At 41.2% G+C, this 20346-nt stretch overlaps 5 protein-coding genes across 5 annotated transcripts; 3 read left to right on the plus strand and 2 right to left on the minus strand.

Moving 5' to 3' along the window:
- Positions 1-8959: 8959 nt before the first annotated feature.
- On the minus strand, positions 8960-10610 carry GCG54_00002818 (uncharacterized protein; the record flags this gene model as incomplete). The annotated part of the gene is made up of 6 exons (XM_045402901.1): positions 8960-9550; positions 9608-9816; positions 9875-10016; positions 10070-10169; positions 10224-10351; positions 10407-10610. The coding sequence occupies 6 exons, from the start codon at positions 10608-10610 to the stop codon at positions 8960-8962; spliced, it is 1374 nt and encodes a 457-aa protein (XP_045264632.1).
- A 1516-nt stretch (positions 10611-12126) lies between these two features.
- Positions 12127-14167, plus strand: GCG54_00002819 (FAD-dependent monooxygenase DEP4; the record flags this gene model as incomplete). Its single annotated transcript, XM_045402902.1, has 4 exons — positions 12127-12160; positions 12279-12887; positions 12941-13015; positions 13068-14167. The coding sequence occupies 4 exons, from the start codon at positions 12127-12129 to the stop codon at positions 14165-14167; spliced, it is 1818 nt and encodes a 605-aa protein (XP_045264633.1).
- A 176-nt stretch (positions 14168-14343) lies between these two features.
- Positions 14344-15450, minus strand: GCG54_00002820 (Trans-enoyl reductase fsr4; the record flags this gene model as incomplete). The annotated part of the gene is made up of 2 exons (XM_045402903.1): positions 14344-15047; positions 15108-15450. The coding sequence occupies 2 exons, from the start codon at positions 15448-15450 to the stop codon at positions 14344-14346; spliced, it is 1047 nt and encodes a 348-aa protein (XP_045264634.1).
- A 915-nt stretch (positions 15451-16365) lies between these two features.
- On the plus strand, positions 16366-18043 carry GCG54_00002821 (Efflux pump FUBT; the record flags this gene model as incomplete). The annotated part of the gene is made up of 2 exons (XM_045402904.1): positions 16366-16844; positions 16918-18043. The coding sequence occupies 2 exons, from the start codon at positions 16366-16368 to the stop codon at positions 18041-18043; spliced, it is 1605 nt and encodes a 534-aa protein (XP_045264635.1).
- Positions 18044-18428: 385 nt separating this feature from the next.
- GCG54_00002822 (Protein FMP42) lies at positions 18429-20334 on the plus strand (the record flags this gene model as incomplete). Its single annotated transcript, XM_045402905.1, is given in 3 exon segments — positions 18429-18666; positions 18724-19963; positions 19974-20334. The coding sequence occupies 3 exon segments, from the start codon at positions 18429-18431 to the stop codon at positions 20332-20334; spliced, it is 1839 nt and encodes a 612-aa protein (XP_045264636.1).
- Between the last annotated feature and the right edge of the window lie 12 nt (positions 20335-20346).

Raw genomic sequence — 20346 nt, forward strand, 5'->3', positions numbered from 1 at the left:
TATAGAAACTTTAACCCTTTATAACTTTATGAGTAATTAACTTTTATAGTTAGCGATTTCACTATTAGAAAGAGTGAATTAAGGCGATCAAAATAATTAAATATCTAACTATAAAAGTTATCTATAGTAGGAGATATCTAGGAAAGAGGTTTATAAGTAGGATAGAATAAAGTGATCTTTTTATTTAAGGGCTTCTCTAAATATATTTATCTAAAAGGGATACTTTCTAGCCTTAATATAAGTATAAGTTAATACCTTAAGAGGTTAAGCAATTATATATAATTACTTAACTTTAGTTTAAGCTACTTAGAGTAATAATAATAAGGATAATAAGAATAATAAGGATAATAAGGATAATAAGGATAGCGAGGATAATAAGGGTGATAAGGACGATAAGGATAATAAGGATAATAATAACTATAAGTAATTATATATAATTACTTAGTCTATTCTATATTAGCTAGAGAGTATTATATAGTTAGGTTATATAAAGAGAGCTATAGCTATACTATAAATTTAATTAAGAGGCTAATATAGCTTCTATTAAGTCTTTATTATACTTCTTGAGAAAGCTTATAATCTTATTTATAAATTCCTATAGTATAATGATATTTACTAACTTAAGTAGAATTATCTAAAACTTAGTCTAATTCTTAGGTGTTATGCTAGAGAGAGCTATTAGTGTTAATAATTAAGACTAAATATATACATCCTTAGCGAAAGTTTTTAATTAAATCTATTTGATAGGTCTTAAATTCTGCTTAGGAAATCTTATAGAAATTATTATAATTATAGGGAAATCTTGCCTACTTATTTATTCCTAATAATAGTTGCTTAGGCGTGGAGGTTAAAAACTAGCTGCACTATAATAGTAGATATAGTAAAGCTGAAAAAGCGCTTACTTTTTAAGCTAGCTGCTTTACGCTAGAAAGCTATACTGAAACTAGTTATTAATAATAGTAATAATAAAGATAATAATAATAGGATTAGCCTCTTTAACTATAATGCTAGTATCTTTATCTTTAAGTAGGAATAATAGCGTAAGTATAAATAGGCTGAGTAGGAAAAGAGTTTATAAGCCCTTTCTCTTATAAAAAGGGGCTCCTTAGTAAGATAAGTAAGTAAAGAAGTGTTTACCTTTTAAGCTAACTACTTTACGCTAAAAGGCTATACTAAAAGGCTACACTAACTATATTAGCTGCTTAGAGGTTATTATATATTAATATATTATTAACTTTATTAAAATTTCACCTTATAAATTTAATATCCTCACTCTTAGTATTATAAAGTATTCTATACTGAAAAGATTACTTAGAGGTTTTATAAAAAAGTATTATTTACTCCTTAAAGGAAGAGAAGGCTATTAAACTAGAGGAAGAGTATTTATTAGAGGGGGAAGTAGAGTTTTATGCAGAGTAATAGTAATAATAATAATAGGCTTATATATTAGGTATAAATAGCTTAAACTTATTGTGAAATACTAGCTAGCTTTATAAATTAGTTATTATACTGCTATTTAGTATTAGTAAGCTCTACTATCTAAGGTAACTTTATAGTAACTTACTAGAGATTATAATGTTAAGTAGTAATAGAGCTATTTATATTATCCTCTATTATGTTATAACTTAAATAAAAGAAGTATAAAGTAGCCTATCTACTTAAACCTTCTAAGTTTAAATATAGCGCTAATATAGTTTCTAACGCTTAGAGGAATGCTCCCTGTGGAAGGGCTGCTTATAGCCCTTCTTCTAGAGTATTAGTATTATTAGCTATAGCCTGCTAATATTACTCTGCTACTTAGTCTATTTATTCTTATAAAGAGTATATCACTAAAGCTAATACTAGTAAAGATAGTATTAGATATTATAGAGATAGGGAAAGAACTCTAAGTTTATTAGTTTTATCTTTAATAGTATATTTATAAGAGGAGAAAGGAAATAATAGTAAGTAGGTAGAAAATAAGCCTTTATATAGATAACTAGAAACTATTATAATATTTCTAATATTTCTATAAGTAGAGTATATATAGTATTATTTAAAAGAGGAAAGAAAAGTATATCTTTTATATATATCTACTACTTAATTATAGCTTTAAGTATAGTTAAGTATCTAAAATAGTTAAAAGCTATTAAGTTATAAATAGAATTAGTAAGTAGTTTTAGTTAAATATTAAAATTAAATAAATACCTTATTAATACTATTTATAGAATATTAAAGACTACTTTATATAATAAATATAAGATATTTAGGTAGAATAGTTTATTATAGCCTACCTCTTTATATATTATATTGATATATCTTATATAATAAAAGATATTATCCTAAAGGCACTTTCTATTCTATTCTTCCTAAAAAAGACTGTAATATCTAATAATACCCTTACCTTCTTTATTATCCTTATACCTTCTTTAGTATATATATACTTTTACTATATTTATATCTAATATTATTTCACTTTCCCTTTAATATTCACCTTCTCCCTACTTAACCTTATATTCACTATAGCAGACTACCTTACTTTATATTTACTATAATAAACTAACCCTACTTATTTCTTTTAGAACCTAAAAAAGACTTATTAATCCTTCCTCAGAATATATCCTATATTATATTAATAATAGCAGCTTTAATAGAAAAGATAGCTAACTAATATAACTATAATAATATCTCTAGATCCTTAGAGCAAGCACCTTCTCACTTTATTAGTCTTAGTATTAGAAAGCTTATAATTAAGCAGGCGTATAAGAAGTATTTCTTCTAGGAGTAGGATGATAATAAAGCTACTAAGTCTACTCCTTCCTATCAGCAGAAAACTACTACTACTTAGAAGCCTACAAAAGCGTCCTCTTCTTAAGCTTTAGCTTAGACTAAAGTTCCTAAGAGTATATCCTTCTCTACCTATTTATTATATATTATATACTAATAAAAGAATCACAGCTATTTAGAAGTATATCTATACGAAAGGTCTTATTAAGGACTTCTAGAAGCCTATTAAGGGTACTATAAGCGATCTTGCTAATACCTCCATCTAATGTGATACTAAGATTAACACTAAGATAAGCAGTAAGTTTAAGAAAGGTAAAAGCTACTATAATACTATTATAATAATAATTTAGATTAGTAGTAATAAGGCTAAGAACGCTTACGTTAAGTACAGTAAAGGTGAGGGTATATAGGTTAGATATATTCTACCCCCTAATAGTAAGAATAGTATTACTTCTAGCATATATACTAACTACTATTATAATAGCTAGGGTAATAATTACTCTTTCTATATATTTAACTACTAATAGTTTAATACTTTAAATGCTAACTTTAGTAGGTAAAGGTGAGCAAGCTGCTCTTATTACCCCTAAGAAGTATAGCTAATAGGTCTCCCCTAATATTAGTAGCACTAGTGCTACCCTAGGTATAGGCTAGCTTAATATTAATATTATAAGCCTAGCCTACTGCTGTTACCTTAATACCTCAGTTTAGACTGTAAGCCCTCTCTAAGGTGGTAACTATTAAACCTTCTGTAATTATTATACTGCTATATCTAATACTAAGCTTTAAGAGGTTAAGCGCTTACTAGAGGTTATAAAGCAGGCTGTTATTAAGGCTTACTAAGATAGAGAGAGTGCTAATAATAGTGATAATAGTAATAATAATAAGTAGATATATTATTCTTACTACTATATCTCTAGTTTGCTATATTAGTTATTATATTTATAAGTAGGATTTATATAAGCAAAGAGGATAGCTAGATGTTCTTAGGTATAGGTAGAAATATTACTAAATTATTAGACTACTTAGTATAAATATATTTAGGATTATAAAAGTTTTAACTTATACTACTATAAAGTATATTATAAAGCTCTTTATATACTGCTAGCTTATAAGAGCTTTATAGGTATATTCTATCACCTATATAATTACTTTTAGGAGCGTATTTAGCTCTTTAATAAATATCCTATTATTAATCTTACTGTTGAAAAATATTAAGCTTATTAACCTTATAACTCTAGATAAATCCCCTCTAAGCAGCCTATACGTATTAAACACTATAAGCAGGCTGCCTCAGCAGCCTTATGAGAGGTAGAGGCTTAGGGATAATACCTCCTCCTAGTACTTTGCAGCAGGAGAGCACCTATAATAGTAATAAGTAGCTGCCTCCTCCTAGCCTATTAAGCGCTAATAAGCGTATTAGTAATAGTAATAAGCAGCTATTAAGTGGTTTTTAGGGAAACTAATATAGAGCACTTACTTTATATTAGTAGAAGGGTTATATTACCCTACTAAGCCTTACTGAAATAAGATAAGCACTAAAATAAATACTTATAATTGCAGGTAATTATAAGTAATTTTAAGTAATTACTTAGAGGTTAAGCTGTAGTTAGGTTAAAAAAAAAAAGGCTATCTATTAAACTTTAGAGGTAAACTTATACTTTATTACTATATAAACTATAACGCTAAGAGGGGCTTATAGCGCTCTGAAATAGCAGAATGCCTAACTAGATGAGATAGTAGATATAAGGGAGACTAGCTTAATATCTTAACTAATCTCTCTTATATACTAATATTATAATAAATTAGCTTAAGATACTATCTCAAACTATACTAAGAGGTATAAGAGGTTTATGATAAGTATATAATAGTGTTTAGAAAGGGACACTCTAACTATATACCTAACTATATATATATCTTTATTTATCTCAGCTTAAATTAGGAGTTATTCTACTCCTTAATAATACTAGATCCTCTCCTTTTAAATATATTATCCCTCTTATTATTATTATATTAATATTACTAGTATAGCACCTTACGTATATAAGATATAATGTCTAAAACACCTTAAATGTTGCTTTTACTGTAATATTAAGGATAAGCTTATTACTTATAGTTTTAATAACTGCCTATAGTGCAGCTAGGTATTATTACTAACTCCTATTAAAATTATTAACTTAGCTACTAATAATAAGAGACTACTTAAGCCCTATATTTAGCAGCCCTCTAGGGCTTATATTTAGCAGTCCTCTGAGGTTTAAAATAGGCTTTCTGCCCTATATAATACACTAGTATAATCTATTAACGTTTTAGATAGGTCTACTCAACTAGGTTTTAGATATAATAGCTCTTTTCAGTATAGCTAATTTATACTAGCTACTACTCTAGCTTAAACTATTATATAACCTATTTACTACAATTAAATATTAAACCTTAAGAACTATTACTAAAAGTAATAGATTAGTAAATCTATAGAAAGGTCTTTATAAATCCTTATTTAGAAGAAAGGAGGGGCTATAGTAACTAGGGAGGATCTTAGCCTTATATATACTATTCTTAATATCTAGGTTAGACTTAAAGAATTATTACCTAGTATATAAATGCTTATCTTTTTAAACTACTATTTAATTTATAAGTCTTCTTCTTACTTATAATGCTATAAGCTAAGCTAAGAGATAAATAAATAGTATAGTAATACCTCTATTTAACTATATCACTTAAGTGCTTCTAACTTTATAAGATTAGGTTTTCTAGTTTATTAGGTTATCTATTAAAAGGCTTACTACTTAGCTATTTAACAAATAATAGGAATTTTAGTTTACTACTAATATTTATATAAGGAAAGGACTATCTGTTATTAGTATATCTAAAGATTATAATATCTTTTTAAAGGTGTTTAGGGATTATTAGTTAATATTAAAGAAGGGGGAAAAGAATAGTAAGCTTCTTTAGCTTTATTTTTACTTCTATTACCTAGATATTAAAGAAGTAGAGGATAATTACATAGCCTCTATTACGCCTTCATCTAAGTATATAGCCTCTATAACGCTTTTATCTAAGTGTACAGCTTCTACCCCCTATTAAGGGAAGTAGGAGTTAACTAAGCTACTAATTAAGCAAGAGAAGGAATTTATATTTAACATTAAAGACTTTAATTCTTCTAATATTAAACACTAAAGCTTTAAACAGCCTAAGAAGCGATAATACTACAACTTATAATTAATCCCTAAAGTAAGCCTGAACGCCTAATAAATAGGATCTCCCTATAATATCTAAGAAGTTATATCTCTATTATCTCTTCCTAATCTTCCTGAGATTATTACTAATCCTTTAAGTAATAGTAATCCCTTAAGTAATAGTAATCCCTTAAGTATCTTAAACTCCTTAACTATTTTAGATCACTCTACTACTTTAAATAACTCTATAACTTTAAATAACTCTGCTACTTTAAGTAATTCTACTATTTTAAATAACTTTACTACTTTAAACAACTCTACTACTTTAAATAACTTTACTACTTTAAATAGCCTCCTCCCTTATTCTAATAATTAGAATAAGGAGTACCTTAATAAATACCCTTACCTGCTTAAGTCTAAGCCCTATAGTCTCTATATAAACCTAAAGTAGAAGTAAGGTATTAATTAGTTATCTATCTATAGTAGTATGTTTTCTACTGCGTTTATAGCGTTTATTTCGTCTAGTTCTAGCTTATTACTGTGAAGGTTCTATAATAGTATAAGGTTAGGATAGTTTTAATATAATATATTAAGAGGGTTTTAATTTAGGAGTTTAAGTTATTTATATCTATTAGAATATCTCTTACTAAGTAGCTTATTATAGTAATAACTTATATATCTTTTTATCCTACTTATTAGCTTCTCTATGAGGCTGAGCTTTAGTTATAATCTTACTGCTATATACGCCTCAACTTAATCCTAAAGCTTTAGATATATCTTTATATAAGGCTATTCTTAGTTATTTATATTCTTAAGTGAATTTAGGTTAAAACCTATCTTATCTAATTGCTACTAGTATTAATCCTTAATGTTATTTAGAAGGAAAGAATTAATATTAATATCCTCTAGTGGTTTATTTATCTTAGTGAGCAGTTTATTAGCTTTAGAATCTACCTCTATTTTAACCTCCTATTTATTATTTTCCTAGGTTAAATTATATAGATCTATTAGTTAACTTAACTTAATATAGTCCTAATTTCCTTAATTATATATATATTTAGTATTCTAAAGGTCTATGAAGTTAGTAACTTCCTCCTATATTATATTGCTATAAATAGTATATATAGTAATTAGATAGATAATATTATCTAAAATAAAATCTCTAGTATTAATTATCTCTAATAAAAAATACTAATTTAGTATAAGATAATAATACTTTATAAGAGGGTTAAAATATTTATAATCTATTAGTCACTAAAGCTTATATATAGGAGCTTCTATTATAACTTAATCCTAATATTACCTATACTTAGTACCTAGATATAATAAGATAATATTTAATTACCTTATTAGTAGACTTAGGCTTTACCCTCTCTATTAGTATATTTAATTCTTATCTAATTAACCTCTATAAGGAGTGCTTAGATACCTATAAAGAGAGGGGTTTTACTCTTATAGTCTACCTTAGTGAGAAAAAGCTAAATCCTAGAAGCTTAGACTATATATAGATATTATTTTATAGTACTTAATGCTATTATTATAGAGCGTTTAATATAGATTTATATAATATATTTTAAATATACGTTAATATAGGTATAAATCTAGAAGCTAAATCTCTTTAGTTTTTTATATCTATCTATAAACTATAGGAAGTTAGGTCTAAGGATTTTAAAGTTAGTGTAGTGTTACTAATTACCCCTTTATTACTAAGCTACTTTATCTAGGAATATTTATATATAATAGTTATAAATCTAGTTCTTTCTAATAGTAATACTAGCTATAAAGTAGATATACTAATAGAGGTAGCTCTACCTAAAGTTTAGGATAGCTAGTATCCTCTATAGATCCTTCTCTATAAACTTAATTACTACTACTTTAACTTTAGCTCTCTCTTCCTTATTAAAGTATTATTACTTTATATTATATTTTTACTATATTTTCTTTAACTATTCCTATAATAGAGTGCTATATCCTTAGTAAGTAAGCTCTCATAAGATCTAATTATCTTTTATGTTCTACTAATAGAAGAGATATTTAATTATGAGAAGTATATTCTCTTTCTATTCTAGATTATATCAACTATAGCGCTATAATCCTTAGTTAGTAAGCTGACGCTTAAGCGTCCTTTTACTTATATTTATACCCTCCTCTAAGAGCATAGTTACTATATTATCTATAAGGATGCTATTAAAGAAGAGGCTTTTAATAAATAGACGATAAGGCTTTAGGTTAATAGGTATACCCTAACCTATAATAAATTTAGTGAATATAGCATAGAGAGGGCGAAAAGATATTAAGCTTAACCTTATAATTACTTATAATTATAGGGGGATTCTGAGTAGGTAGAGGGAAAAAATTAATATAGTTATTGACGTAGTAGTAAGGGTATAGGGTTAAATTAGCCTAACTTTCGTCTGTAAAAACCCTAAAATCTGAGGTTAGCGGATTTACCTTAGTGGTGCACCATAGTGACTGATGGTTCACATATGGCAGGCCGTCTGTCATACATCTATCTTCTGGACATATCTATCTTCCCGACGCCTGGAATCTCAGTTGACCTACCTGTTTGTGTTTGCAGGTCTCTGAAATTTGGCTGCCTGTTCTAGGTAGCCATAATAAACCGATGAGTTCCTCATCTTCATATTAAATACACAAGCTTTTGTAACATCTGCAAGTTGCCGGCTAAACAGCGACTCATAACATTCAATTCGGCCGAGCAACCCAGGCAACCGTCAATGCCCACTAATGGATCTGCTTAGACCCAAAAAACAAGCAAAATTTCCCGAACGAAGCTCCGTTGCCCCTCTTGGAGATGCAGCGTGAACTAATTCACGCGACAACACCTTGTCTTTTGAGCGTGACAGAGCCCAATGCTGTGATACCTCATGTTCCGGCCCTGGGTCGGCAGCGAGTCATCAACTTCACGAATACAGCATTCATGTGGGAAATGGGCGAACTTGCTTGCGCATGATTTGTTACTTGGTTCTCTAAACATATACTCGTACAAAATTAGGCCATTAAATCCTGTTATCAGCGTCAAACACCGCGCTGTGCGCCGATGCTCTCTTCGAGTTCCTCTTCGGGCCCCTGGCAAACGAAAAGCTCCGAGGCGACACGCTTTTGATGTTGCCGTTCGCATCAGGCTTCAGCTCGCGAACCTCGGTCGTAATGGCGACCTCGATATCCTTCCTGATATTGCCATTTCTATGCCTGCTGGCGGTGCTCGCACTTCTGCTCATGCTGTGGGACCTGGTAGGCGGTCTTCCGTCGGCGTACGGGTCACCCCAGGCCTTGACGTCTTGCATCTTGATCTCATTGACCATGCGCTCCTCGCTTTCGTTGAAGGTGATGTTGGTGATCGGGTATGCTGAAGGAGGGCCGCGTCCGCGCCAGCTCTGGTTGCTGCCGGCGCCAAAGGTGCGCACTTCTCTTGGGGTGTTCTCGGTCTGTCTTTGCGACGAACGTATCGAGGTGATGAGGGAGCCGAAGACTGGCGTCAGCCATTGTTTGACGATGGAGAAGACCATAGGCAGGTTGGCTGTAATGACGGCAACAAATGTTTCCCGAACAGCCCACGAACCGGCAAGTTGTGCTCCATTTTGGGGATCCTGAGAAGGGGACTTGGATCAGCATTTGCCGGCACCGGACAGGGGGCAGCGACTTACAGTTACAATCAGAACACATCGAAGGGTGGCGCAGACAATGACGAAGAGACCACCGCTGAAGAGAAAGAGCAGACCCCATTTCTTCAGGGGCTTTAGCTTGGCCTGCCAAAGCATAGGAAGGGGAATCGACAACAGGTAAAGGTCCGTCGAGACATTGAATGAAAGGTAGACCCAGACGACCTGGTTGGAAATTGCTGGCTGGCAGACATCTAGATATCGCAAGTCAGCAAAACGGCAACATGTCATCGCGGGAAGACAATGACTTACTACCGGGGTCCGGATAGATCTGCCAGTTCTTGTGAAAGGGTCGACACGCTAAGAAAAGGTTTGCAACGACAACGATCCAGCTGACAATAAGGAAACCAAAGCCGACATAGATACGCATTCTAAAGGCTTTTCCCAGACCAGCCTATGCAATGTTAGACAATCACTTCGTTCGCAGGAAGACGCGAGTAAACGTACTGTCAGCCTGATGTAGAATACCAACAACGAGGCCTTCAGAGACCACAACAGAACGGAATAACTAGACCATCCACAGATTTGAATGATAGAGCCGATTACCCTTCACAAAGATCATTAGCCAAGGCCCATACTCATGTGGGGTGAGGCTTCCTACCTTAGGCGATACTCCTCGCTATCTGGCGAGAGTGCGGCTCGTTGCTCGTCAGTCATGCCATTGTTAGCCATGCCCTTCGCGATGGCTCCAACAGAATGTGCAAGGACCGTCTCTATGACATAAAAGATCTGGCCATCTTGGGGTCAGCGGGTAAGCGAAAGTCTAAGAGATGGAGAAACTGACCACTCCGACCCAGACCAGGTAGTCGTCAGCTTGGAGGCCTTTGAAACCGACTGCCCTCACTCTGGCATAGGTTCTGAGGATGGTGAAGAGAACGCCAACAGCCAGAAGCGTCCACGCCTCAATCGTGAAGGACTTCATGGCTGCCGCGGCAGCAGCAGCCGCAGCCGCCGCCGCTGCGGGATCCATTGCTGCAGCGTCGGACATGTTGAAGAGGGATGATTAACGACCGACTTGTGTACGAACCAAACGAAAGACTAAGAAAGCAAAACCACCAAAGAGAAACTCCAGGCGAGGATGTTGGCTTCCGGGGTGTTCAATTTGTACAATATTCTGAGCGCAACCCAGCTCCTGCCGGAGTCCGAATGCGCTCTCGATCAACGCATGTCAGCCCCAAAGAGTTCTGTCGATCCACTGTCATGGGGTTCCAAGGTCCATCATCACCGGCACCCTGCCATTGACTTAGCGGAGTTAACCCTGGAACGGCGTTTGAGATGTCTGTGCCTGAATCGTCGACGGGCGGGCAAGAGGGGCGCGAATCCGAAGCCATGGTGACGGATGAGTTGTGAGTGAATACGGGCTGAGTGACGGCTAGGGAATTGCAACCATTTGGTACTACTTCACCGAGGTCGTCATGCCATTACCTTCTAATCCAAATCAAGTCTCACCAAGCATCGCGATCACAAAATGTCATGCCATCTCATTCAATTCTCGCTCAATTCGATCAGTGCTCGCCAACCAAGTCTTTCTTAAGGTTTCCAGAAACGAAACATCTGTTGGATCATTGCCCCAAAGGGGGAAAATGACCCCGGTCAGCGCAGCTCACCCCAGAGAAAATAAGTACGAGCCGGTCGGGCTCAGGGGCCGTATTGTGGGAAGTAAATAAATGTGCAGAGTTCCAACTTGCTGTCTTTTCGGTAAAGTTGCCTCTGAATAAATGTATCAGCAGGACACAAGTGCCCGTTGGACACAATTTTGTCGCCATCTCCCGAACCATTGCCCTACAGAATGACTCGCTCAGTGCCGGCCGTCATATCGAAGGGTAGCATTCGACTCTTCAAGGTGACATGCGAACGACTGTGTGTTGGCGCCAACATATTCACACCCTGTTCATAGTAACACTGCCGAGACCAGAGGCTATCATTGGTCACTCGTGTTTATTGGATCCTCAATGCAGGTAACCCCGTGGGACAACGTCCAATCACGATTGCGGCCGCGGGGAACCTTGAGGAAACGCCCGGATAGCCCCGACAGATTTCCCGCGGGGACTAGTCAATAAGTAACGCCCCGATGCAACGGTAAGCAAATTTGACAACGCGTTCGGGCAGGATTGGGATGAAGACGTCGTCTGTTGGTGGTGGACCCGGGGTTGGTATTTTGGAAGTTTATTAAAGTGGTTTGCGGCCAAGGCACGAACATCTGTCGAGATCAGGGGCTGCAGACCCTGTCGCCACGCCGAAATGGGAAGTGTCCAGGTCTTGCAGAGCAGTTCACCTTCCAAAGGGAGGAGATCAGCATGCCATGGGGCCCCGGTATGCCGCTTCCGCGGTCGTCTCATTCTAATTTAGCCAGATGCACCGCGAAATCCTTCCGCACCCTTGATGGAAAGTAAGCACAGAGAGTAAGCAGAGATTCATCAGGATGACTTCTCCGACCGATTGCTTACTCTTTCTGCCATCCGGCAATTCGTCTTTCTCGAGACAGCTGATCCATTGCCGAAAAGATGGAAAAGTTTGATTGCGTCGTTGTGGGAGCCGGTAGGTCTTAGACCCTCGTGTCAATCTCAACGCTACCGAGACATTCTAGAAGGTGTTGAGGGCACTGAGACACGGAAAACCGCGCACGAAGACGTGAGATGCTGACAGAACACCGCAGGATGGTACGGTCTGGGTGCCGCGAAGCAGTTTCACTGCACGCAGCCAGAAGCCTCGCTCGTCGTCTTTGACTCCCAGCCCTCGCTTGGCGGTACATGGGCCGAGAGTCGCCTGTATCCGGGGCTGAAGAGCAATAACCTATGGGGGATGTTCGAGTATCCTGATTTTCCAATGGACAGTGAGACTTTCAACATCTACCCTCGTCAGCATATTCCTGGAGAAACTGTCAACAAGTACATCAAAGCCTATGCGGAAAAGTTCGGCATTGCCGACAAAATTCGTTCCAGCCAGAAGGTGCTCACCGCCGAGCACCAAGAAACGGTCGAAGGTGGATGGATTCTAATTGTGTCGAACGCGAGCGGAGAGGAGTCAAAAGTGTTTGCTCGCCACCTCGTCATTGCGACGGGGCTCACATCTGAGCCATGGCTACCTCACTTCGAGGGTCAAGAGTCCTTTGGTGGCAAGATCTTCCACGGCAAGGACTTCCAAAAGAACGCGGACACTCTCACAACGGCGAAGACTGTCACAATCTTTGGTTCAACAAAGTTCGCGTGGGATGCTGCATATGCTTATGCAACCGCAGGCGTCAAGGTGAATTGGATTGTCAGATGTGAGTCGTCATTATGCATTTTGTCTTGTTTCTATCGCTGACTGCGGTTGTAGCCAAGGGCCATGGCCCGTGTTGGATGGCTCCTCCATTCGTTACACCACTCAAAAAGTGGCTTGAGAAGCTTGCTAGTAAGTTTTCTGCCGACCTCTCAGACACCTCAAGTCTAACATGCTCCTACAGATACGCGGATGTTGACATGGTTCAGCCCTTGCGTATGGGGAGATGCTGATGGCTACACTGGCATTCGAAATTTCTTTCACGGTACTGCGGCGGGACGAACTATCGTTGACGGCTTCTGGAAAGTACTCGGCGACGACGCTAAGACGCTTATGGAGTACGACTCTCATCCAGATACTGCTAAGCTCAAGCCATGGACCGAAGCAATGTTCACTTCAACCAGTTTCAGTATTCTCAACTACGACACGAACTTCTTCGACTTCATCAGGGATGGTACAGTGAAGGTTTATGTCGGTGAGCTTGATCATCTCAGTCCTGGAAAAGTCCATCTTTCGGACGGAACCGAGCTCGACGCCGACGCACTGCTGGCTCACACTGGATGGAAACATGTCCCGCCGATCAAGTTCCTCCCTGAAGGTATTGAGAAAGATCTCGGCATCCCTCATACACCCGTCGACAACGCCCCACGTGAGGATCTGGCCGGCCAGAAGGATCTCATCGACTTGGCCGACAAAGAAATCTTGGAGCGTTTCCCCAGACTGAAAAACCAGCCGGTTTGGAACAAAGACTATACTCCCATGACTGACATGAAGGGCATCGATAGTGAGGATGAGGTTACACCTTACAAGTCTCTCACGCCATACATGCTTCACAACTTCATCGTCCCAGCCTCGGAACGCTTCCTGCGAAGTCGCGATACAGCCTTCGTGGGCATGGTCAGCAACTTCAGCAATGTGATTACCGCGCACATGCAGGGTCTGTGGATCAGTGCCTATTTCTCTGGTCGTCTGGCGAAAGATCCTGCAGCAGCGGTTGGCGACGATGTCGCAATGCAGAAGTTGAAGTATGATGCAGTTGTCATGAACCGGTATGGATACTGGCGTTACCCTACAGACTGGGGCTCCAACAAATGCCCCAGCTTTGTCTTTGATGCTGTTCCATATCTTGACCTGCTGCAGCAGGATTTGGGACTGACGCCCTGGCGTAAGAAGGGGTTCTTGGCGGAGTGGTATGACCCCTACGCCCCGGAAGACTATCGTGAGGTCAATGATGAGTGGGAGAACAAGTACGGAAGTCGAAAGGCTGTGGTGGCTTCCCCCTAATATTGTGGCTAGTGCCGGGCAGGTTTCTTTTGTTAATTGTGGGATCATGGAATGATGTGTAATGAAGTTTGGTCTATGGGGAGATACAGTTTTATTGGGCACCGAACGTTCATTTGAAAAAGGGCAAAAACCAAAAACCAAAATATCCTTGTGGTCGTGTACCTCGGCCGAGCCCCTCACATAACGCCCTTGGTTTCTGCTATTTTCAGCAAGTACTTCTTCGCCGAGTTTTTGCCCGCCTCGAGATCTCCGAGAATCTGCCCCAAGGCATCTAATCCTCCAGTCCGGACTTCGTAGGGATGCCCATGGAACCAGCCTTCTTGCAGGCCCCGCCCGAAGAACGAGAAAAAGAGTGCCCCAAATTCTTTGTCGCCAAGAGCTGGCCAAGGTTTGGTGGACTTGGAAGTGTGTACAGTTCCTACCATCGTAAACATCAACTCCGAGAACAATTTGTGTTCAGGCGAGCTTGGTAGAAGATTTGCAATTTTGCCTTTGCCGGGTACAAGCGCTCGATCAATCGTTCGAAGCGTGTTCATTTCAGACACAGTGTCAAGGGCGTAGATGATCGGATTATCGCCGGCAGCTTCCTTGATTTTCTCCAGCATGTGAGCCTCCCCTTGGCGGTAGTCGATCACCATGTCGCCCTTAGACTTGTCGAGTAAGGTATTGACGTAAGGAGTGCCGTTGCCTGCAATGGCAATGATGGGGTGAATATTGGAGAGAGCTGCAAGCTTGATGGCAAATGATCCGACGGCTGTGGCCCCTCCGTAGATGACCAACGGCAGGGGTGTTGTGGTTGTACTCCAGGGTAGGGGCAAACCGAGTCTCTGGTAGAGGCCCAAAGCAGCTGTCATTGCAGCCAGAGGGATCGTCGCGGCTTCTGTCATCCAACGTTATTAGACCCTGGGTCGGCGACGGTATTTAGCTTCTCAACTCTCACCTTCGAAAGTGATGTTGGCTGGAAGATGGAACGCGGAGTGAGCCCATGCGATCGAGTATTCTGCGTAACTTCCGTGGGGTGCGCCCATTTCGTGAAAAGCAGCCACGCGATCGCCCTTGCTGAAGCCTAACACACCCTCACCGACAGCCTCAATGTAGCCGGAAAGATCATCACCATAATTGCTAGGCGAAGCTTGGGGAACCCAAAGTTTTGGCATTTTCCAGTCTTTGGGGTTGGTTCCAGATACAATTGTCCGTATCAAGAGCCGACCAGGGCCGGGTGTAGGGATGGGCACATCGTGAATCTTGACCCGAAGATTGTTGTCAATCAATGCCTCTTTCATTTTTTCCAGGATTGCAGAGGAGTTTGGGTGAGTTGATTTCAAGTTCGATGACGAGAGGCCTGCAATGTCTTGCTGCTCTATTAAGCTGTTCCGGCTACAAAGGTACCGGCTTTCCCATTTATATCAGCTTTCAATGGAGTGAAACCGGCGAGTTGTTTACTCTTATCCTTGATTCTTGGGGATATATCTCGGACTCTAGTTCATCCCGAGTTATGACTACATGTCTGGTCCTACGGCGCCTCTGTTTGAGCTAATTCATGTATTACCAATCAGACGCTGCGGGTGGACTTGCTTGAAATGTCCCGCACTCCGAGGGAAGGCACTTGAAAGACAGCACCCGTCGACAACATTTCTTGTACTGTGTTATCGGACACCAGTACCCATTTGACCAAAGAAAACTTCAAACGTGGTTTTCGCTTACAAACACTCTCCTATGTTTTCAGCACAACGTGGGGCTGCTCAGGTTGGGGACATATGCAGGAGTTGGAGACTTGGAGACGTTGGTCCCACATCAATTGGGCCTTCTTGATTTGTAGATCCATCACTCGAGCAGACATGGTGCCTCGCCCGAGTGATCGTACGTAAACCCATCATCCACGGGAATTTGCACTCCCTCTTGATTTCTGAAATGTTTACTCAAAAGCGAAAGCGAAGCCATCCACTCAAAGGTGACAAATTCAACACAGATGGTGTCATCGCAGACTCTGACTAATGTCGAATTTCATTACCACGAGGCACGATAGAATGCTCCTTTTCAATGGCACAACTCTTCTGAGTAGGCGTCTCTGGACTTTTGAATCTTACCATCCAACCGTCGTTTCTTGACCTTGCCTTTCAGCCCGCACCAAGCGTTTTCAGTGTCCTCTCGACCACAATCGGGAACTCTCTTCGGTCTTATGTGCACAAACCATAGCCATGCCCAGCAAAAACTCCTACGAAATAGTTGGAGGGGTTTCCACACAACTTATCGACGATCTTGAGTTGAACGCCACATTCGAAGCAACTTTGCCGGTCCCCTTTAGGGCTTCTACGGATGGCACATGCCTTGAGCGACTCCCCCCTCCAACCCATGTGAACGACCAATTCAGATCGCCAGAAGCTTGGAGCAGACAACGAAAAATCTCTGTGTTATGTTTATTGTGCGTTGCTACCGCATTCGCGTCGGTAGCGGCGAGCTCTTACGCTTCTGCAAAGGATGCCCTGGCTGCGGAATGGAGCATCAGTCAGACAGCCGCCGCAGTTGGTATCACGACTTTTACGCTGGGTTTCGCCATAACACCCATGATACTAGCGCCTTTGTCCGAGATATGGGGTAGAAAATTGGTTTTTACGCTCACTGGTACCTTGTTTGTCATCTGCCAAATTTGTAGCGCCATTACCCAGTCATATGGAGGGTAAGTTTTGGATGTTGAAGGAATGCCTGACGTCGCAGACGGGTCTATAATATCTGACTGTATTTTGAACCAGGATGCTAGTTGCGCGCTTCTTTGCCGGCGTGGGTAGCTCGACATACTCCAGCATGATCGGAGGCGTCATCTCGGATATCTACAAACCTCATGAGCGCAATGCACCGATGGCCGTATTTTCTGGTGGAGCCCTGTTCGGGACGGGGTTGGGTCCTCTATTCTGCGGGTTCATCGTCCAGTATCTGAATTGGAGATGGATATTCTGGGTTCAAGTCATTGTCAATGCACTCAATGCACTAGCATTCCTTTTGTTCCTGCCAGAAACCCGACAAAATGTCCTGCTCCGACGAAAAGCAGACGTTTTGAACCAGTGGTACAAGGAAGAAGCCGAATCGGTGTCCGGATTTGAGGTGACAATCAGCGGAGAAGGGCAGACCGTTTTATCCCGACAGATCAAGTGGCGCACCCAGGGTGATGAAGGAAGAGGATCAATCGGCCAGATGATTGCTGCTTCCATGACCCTTCCCTTCGTCCTGCTCTTCACTGAGCCAATCGTCTTCTTCTTCTCATTATGGGCAGCGTTTAGCTGGTCAATTCTGTACCTTGGCTTTGCCGCGGTTCCCCTCATCTTTACTACGGTATATGGTTTCGATCTCTCAACTGCTAACACCATCTTCACAAGTTCGTGTATCGCATCGCTCATCGCCACTCCGATCAGCATCTACCAGGAACGCTGGTTGAACACGACATCCAATCCCAAGATCCCATTGGACAGACCGGAAAGAAGACTATACTTCAGTTGCGTTGAGAGTATCTGTCTACCGATCGGCCTCTTCATCTTGGGCTGGACGGCTCGAGAGCAGGTCCACTGGATCGTCCCGGCTATCGGCCTCGGCATCTCGACGCTGGGGATTTTCTCCATCTATTTGGCTGTTTTCAACTATCTAGCGGACAGTTACCACGGTTACGCTAGCTCTGCTTTGGCAGCACAGTCATTTTGCAGAAATTGCTTGGGCGGTATCTTCCCGCTTGTTACAGTGCAGATGTACACCAATCTCGGGTACGGACCGGCATCTAGCCTGCTCGGTGGGATCGGCCTATTGCTTACCGCAGGTCCTTGGATTCTTGTCGGATATGGCGAGACAATCCGGGCGAAGAGTCGATTTGCCAACAAATTGAATCAGTAAAGCACAATCCGGAGTTGCGATCCACTCCTCGGCGCCGGATACGGGATAGGACCCGGAGGCGCCCCGCTCCGACAGCCGCGACGATGGGCCCAAGCTCCGAAGTTTGGAATTTGCTGGAAATGTCGAACTAGCCAGCCCCCCTCAACATGAACGCTTGGTTACGTCACAGACACGGTATCCCGCTGGCGGTGTGCGCGTTGCACAACAGGGGACGTTGCAAATGCATGAGCTTTCGAATCGATGGAATCACAAGGATACTCCTCGATGACAATAAATACTCTTCGGCTTGACTGAATCTTCCCCTCTTCCATGAGTGCCGGATGCTCTCTGACCTACGTGTTTATGTCCCTTCAGCCCATTCTTTCAAACCGCCTAGGTTCTGCCAATGTCGCTCGCGCAGCACGTCACCCAAGCCGAAGGCTTCGACTACGAACGTCCTGCAGAACAGCCCGACCAATCCGGTGATAGCGAGGCCGTCTTCGGCACACTCCAACCCTTGTCGACTGACAGCCTCGTCAACAACAATGATCCACAATGGCGACGCTTGAGCTTTGCACCTGTTGAGCAGACTCACGTCGAAAAGCCCATTGCAGCATACAAAGTCTCCAACGCGAAGAGATGGGGTAAGCGCTGTGCCAAATCTTCAATCTGTTTCACATGAAGCCGCTAACACGGCATAGCACAGGTGGCCACTGGCATCGTCGCTTGTTGGCTAGCTGCAGGCATCGTCTTCGGCTTCGCTGCCCTCAAGCCAATTCTGATTGCCGAAGGAGTGTACAGCGATCTTTGCGATGCTAACGACCTAGTTACTGCCGATGGCGGCGAGTATATTCCCTGCACGGAGCAGGATTTGCGCCTTAATCTCTTTTTTGTCGTCGCATCTGTCACTGCCAACGTGTCGTCTCTTCTGGCTGGTTCAGTTCTTGATCGCTACGGTCGACGGACCTGTTGGATCTTATCCTCCATCTGCCTCACCATTGGCTGCGTTCTGATGGCCGCCTCTCACAATTTTGAAGGCTACTTCGATGGCTACTTCCTCGGCAACATTTTCCTGGCTTTGGGCGGCACATTTGTTTTTGTTTCCAGCTTTCAGTTGGCCAACGCATTCCCAAAGTATAGTGGGCTCATCATTGCCCTTGTCACCGGAGCTTTTGACGCATCCGCTGCCGTCTTCCTCATCTATCAGATGGTGTATGACGCGACTAACGGACAGCTGTCCCTCGAAAAGTTCTTCTACGCATACATTGCCATCCCCGTCCTCATCTTGATTGCTGAGATTGCCTACATGCCGGCCCGATCTTATCATACCATGCCGCAATTGGAAGAGAAAATTGAGAGGGCACAGGATGAAACACGCGATGCCCACGACTCGGATAACGAGATTTCTGACGACAGAGCGCTGAGGAAGGTCCGAAGCGCTAGAGCCGAGCGGCGACTGTCGAAGTTGGACCAGATTGAAGAGGTCGCCGGCGATGCACAAGCCCGTGAGGAGCGCGTCAAAGTCAATGAGGAGCGACAAGAGGCCAGTGGTGTATGGGGTGTACTTCACGGTGTCCCTGCCCACAAGCAGATTCAGAGTCCATGGTTCATTCTTATTCTCCTTTTGACGATCGTGCAGATGTTGCGAATGAACTACTTCATCGCAACCATCCGCGCTCAGTACCGCTTCATGCTGGGCTCTGAAATTGAAGCCGATGCAATCAATCACTTCTTCGACATCGCTTTGCCTGTTGGTGGGCTGGTGTCAACTCCGTTTATCGGCTTTCTCCTCAACAATCTTAGCGTGCCCACAACATTTGGGGTCTTGACTGTTCTCATTGTGGCGATCGGTCTTCTCAATTGCCTCCCCTTCGTATGGGCGGGCTATGCGACTGTTGTCTTTTTCGTCGTATTTCGACCTCTCTACTACTCAGCTATTTCGTAAGTACAGAACACAATTTCTTGTTTACAAAGATTCAGAGGGACTCACAAGGCTTAGAGATTACGCAACGAAGGTTTTCGGCTTCGCTACCTTTGGTCGCATCTATGGCACCATCGTATGCGTTTCTGGGCTGATCAATTTCTCTCAATCCGGCCTCGATGCCCTCACTCATGGCCCGTTGGGTGGCGATCCAACGCCCGTCAACATTACTCTTGGCGCTGTAGGCACTGCAGTCGGTCTCATTCTGACCGTATTTGTGGCTATTAAGGGACGGACTTTTGTGAAGGAGGAAAAGCCTGCCTTGGATGCTATGGAGGAGAGGCAAAGATTGCTGTCAACAGCGGGACAAGATTATGGAACTCGGGAATAACGGCACATTTGC

Source organism: Colletotrichum gloeosporioides, assembly GCF_011800055.1.
Source record: "Colletotrichum gloeosporioides strain Lc1 chromosome Unknown consensus_42, whole genome shotgun sequence".
Classification (NCBI taxonomy): domain Eukaryota; kingdom Fungi; phylum Ascomycota; class Sordariomycetes; order Glomerellales; family Glomerellaceae; genus Colletotrichum; species Colletotrichum gloeosporioides.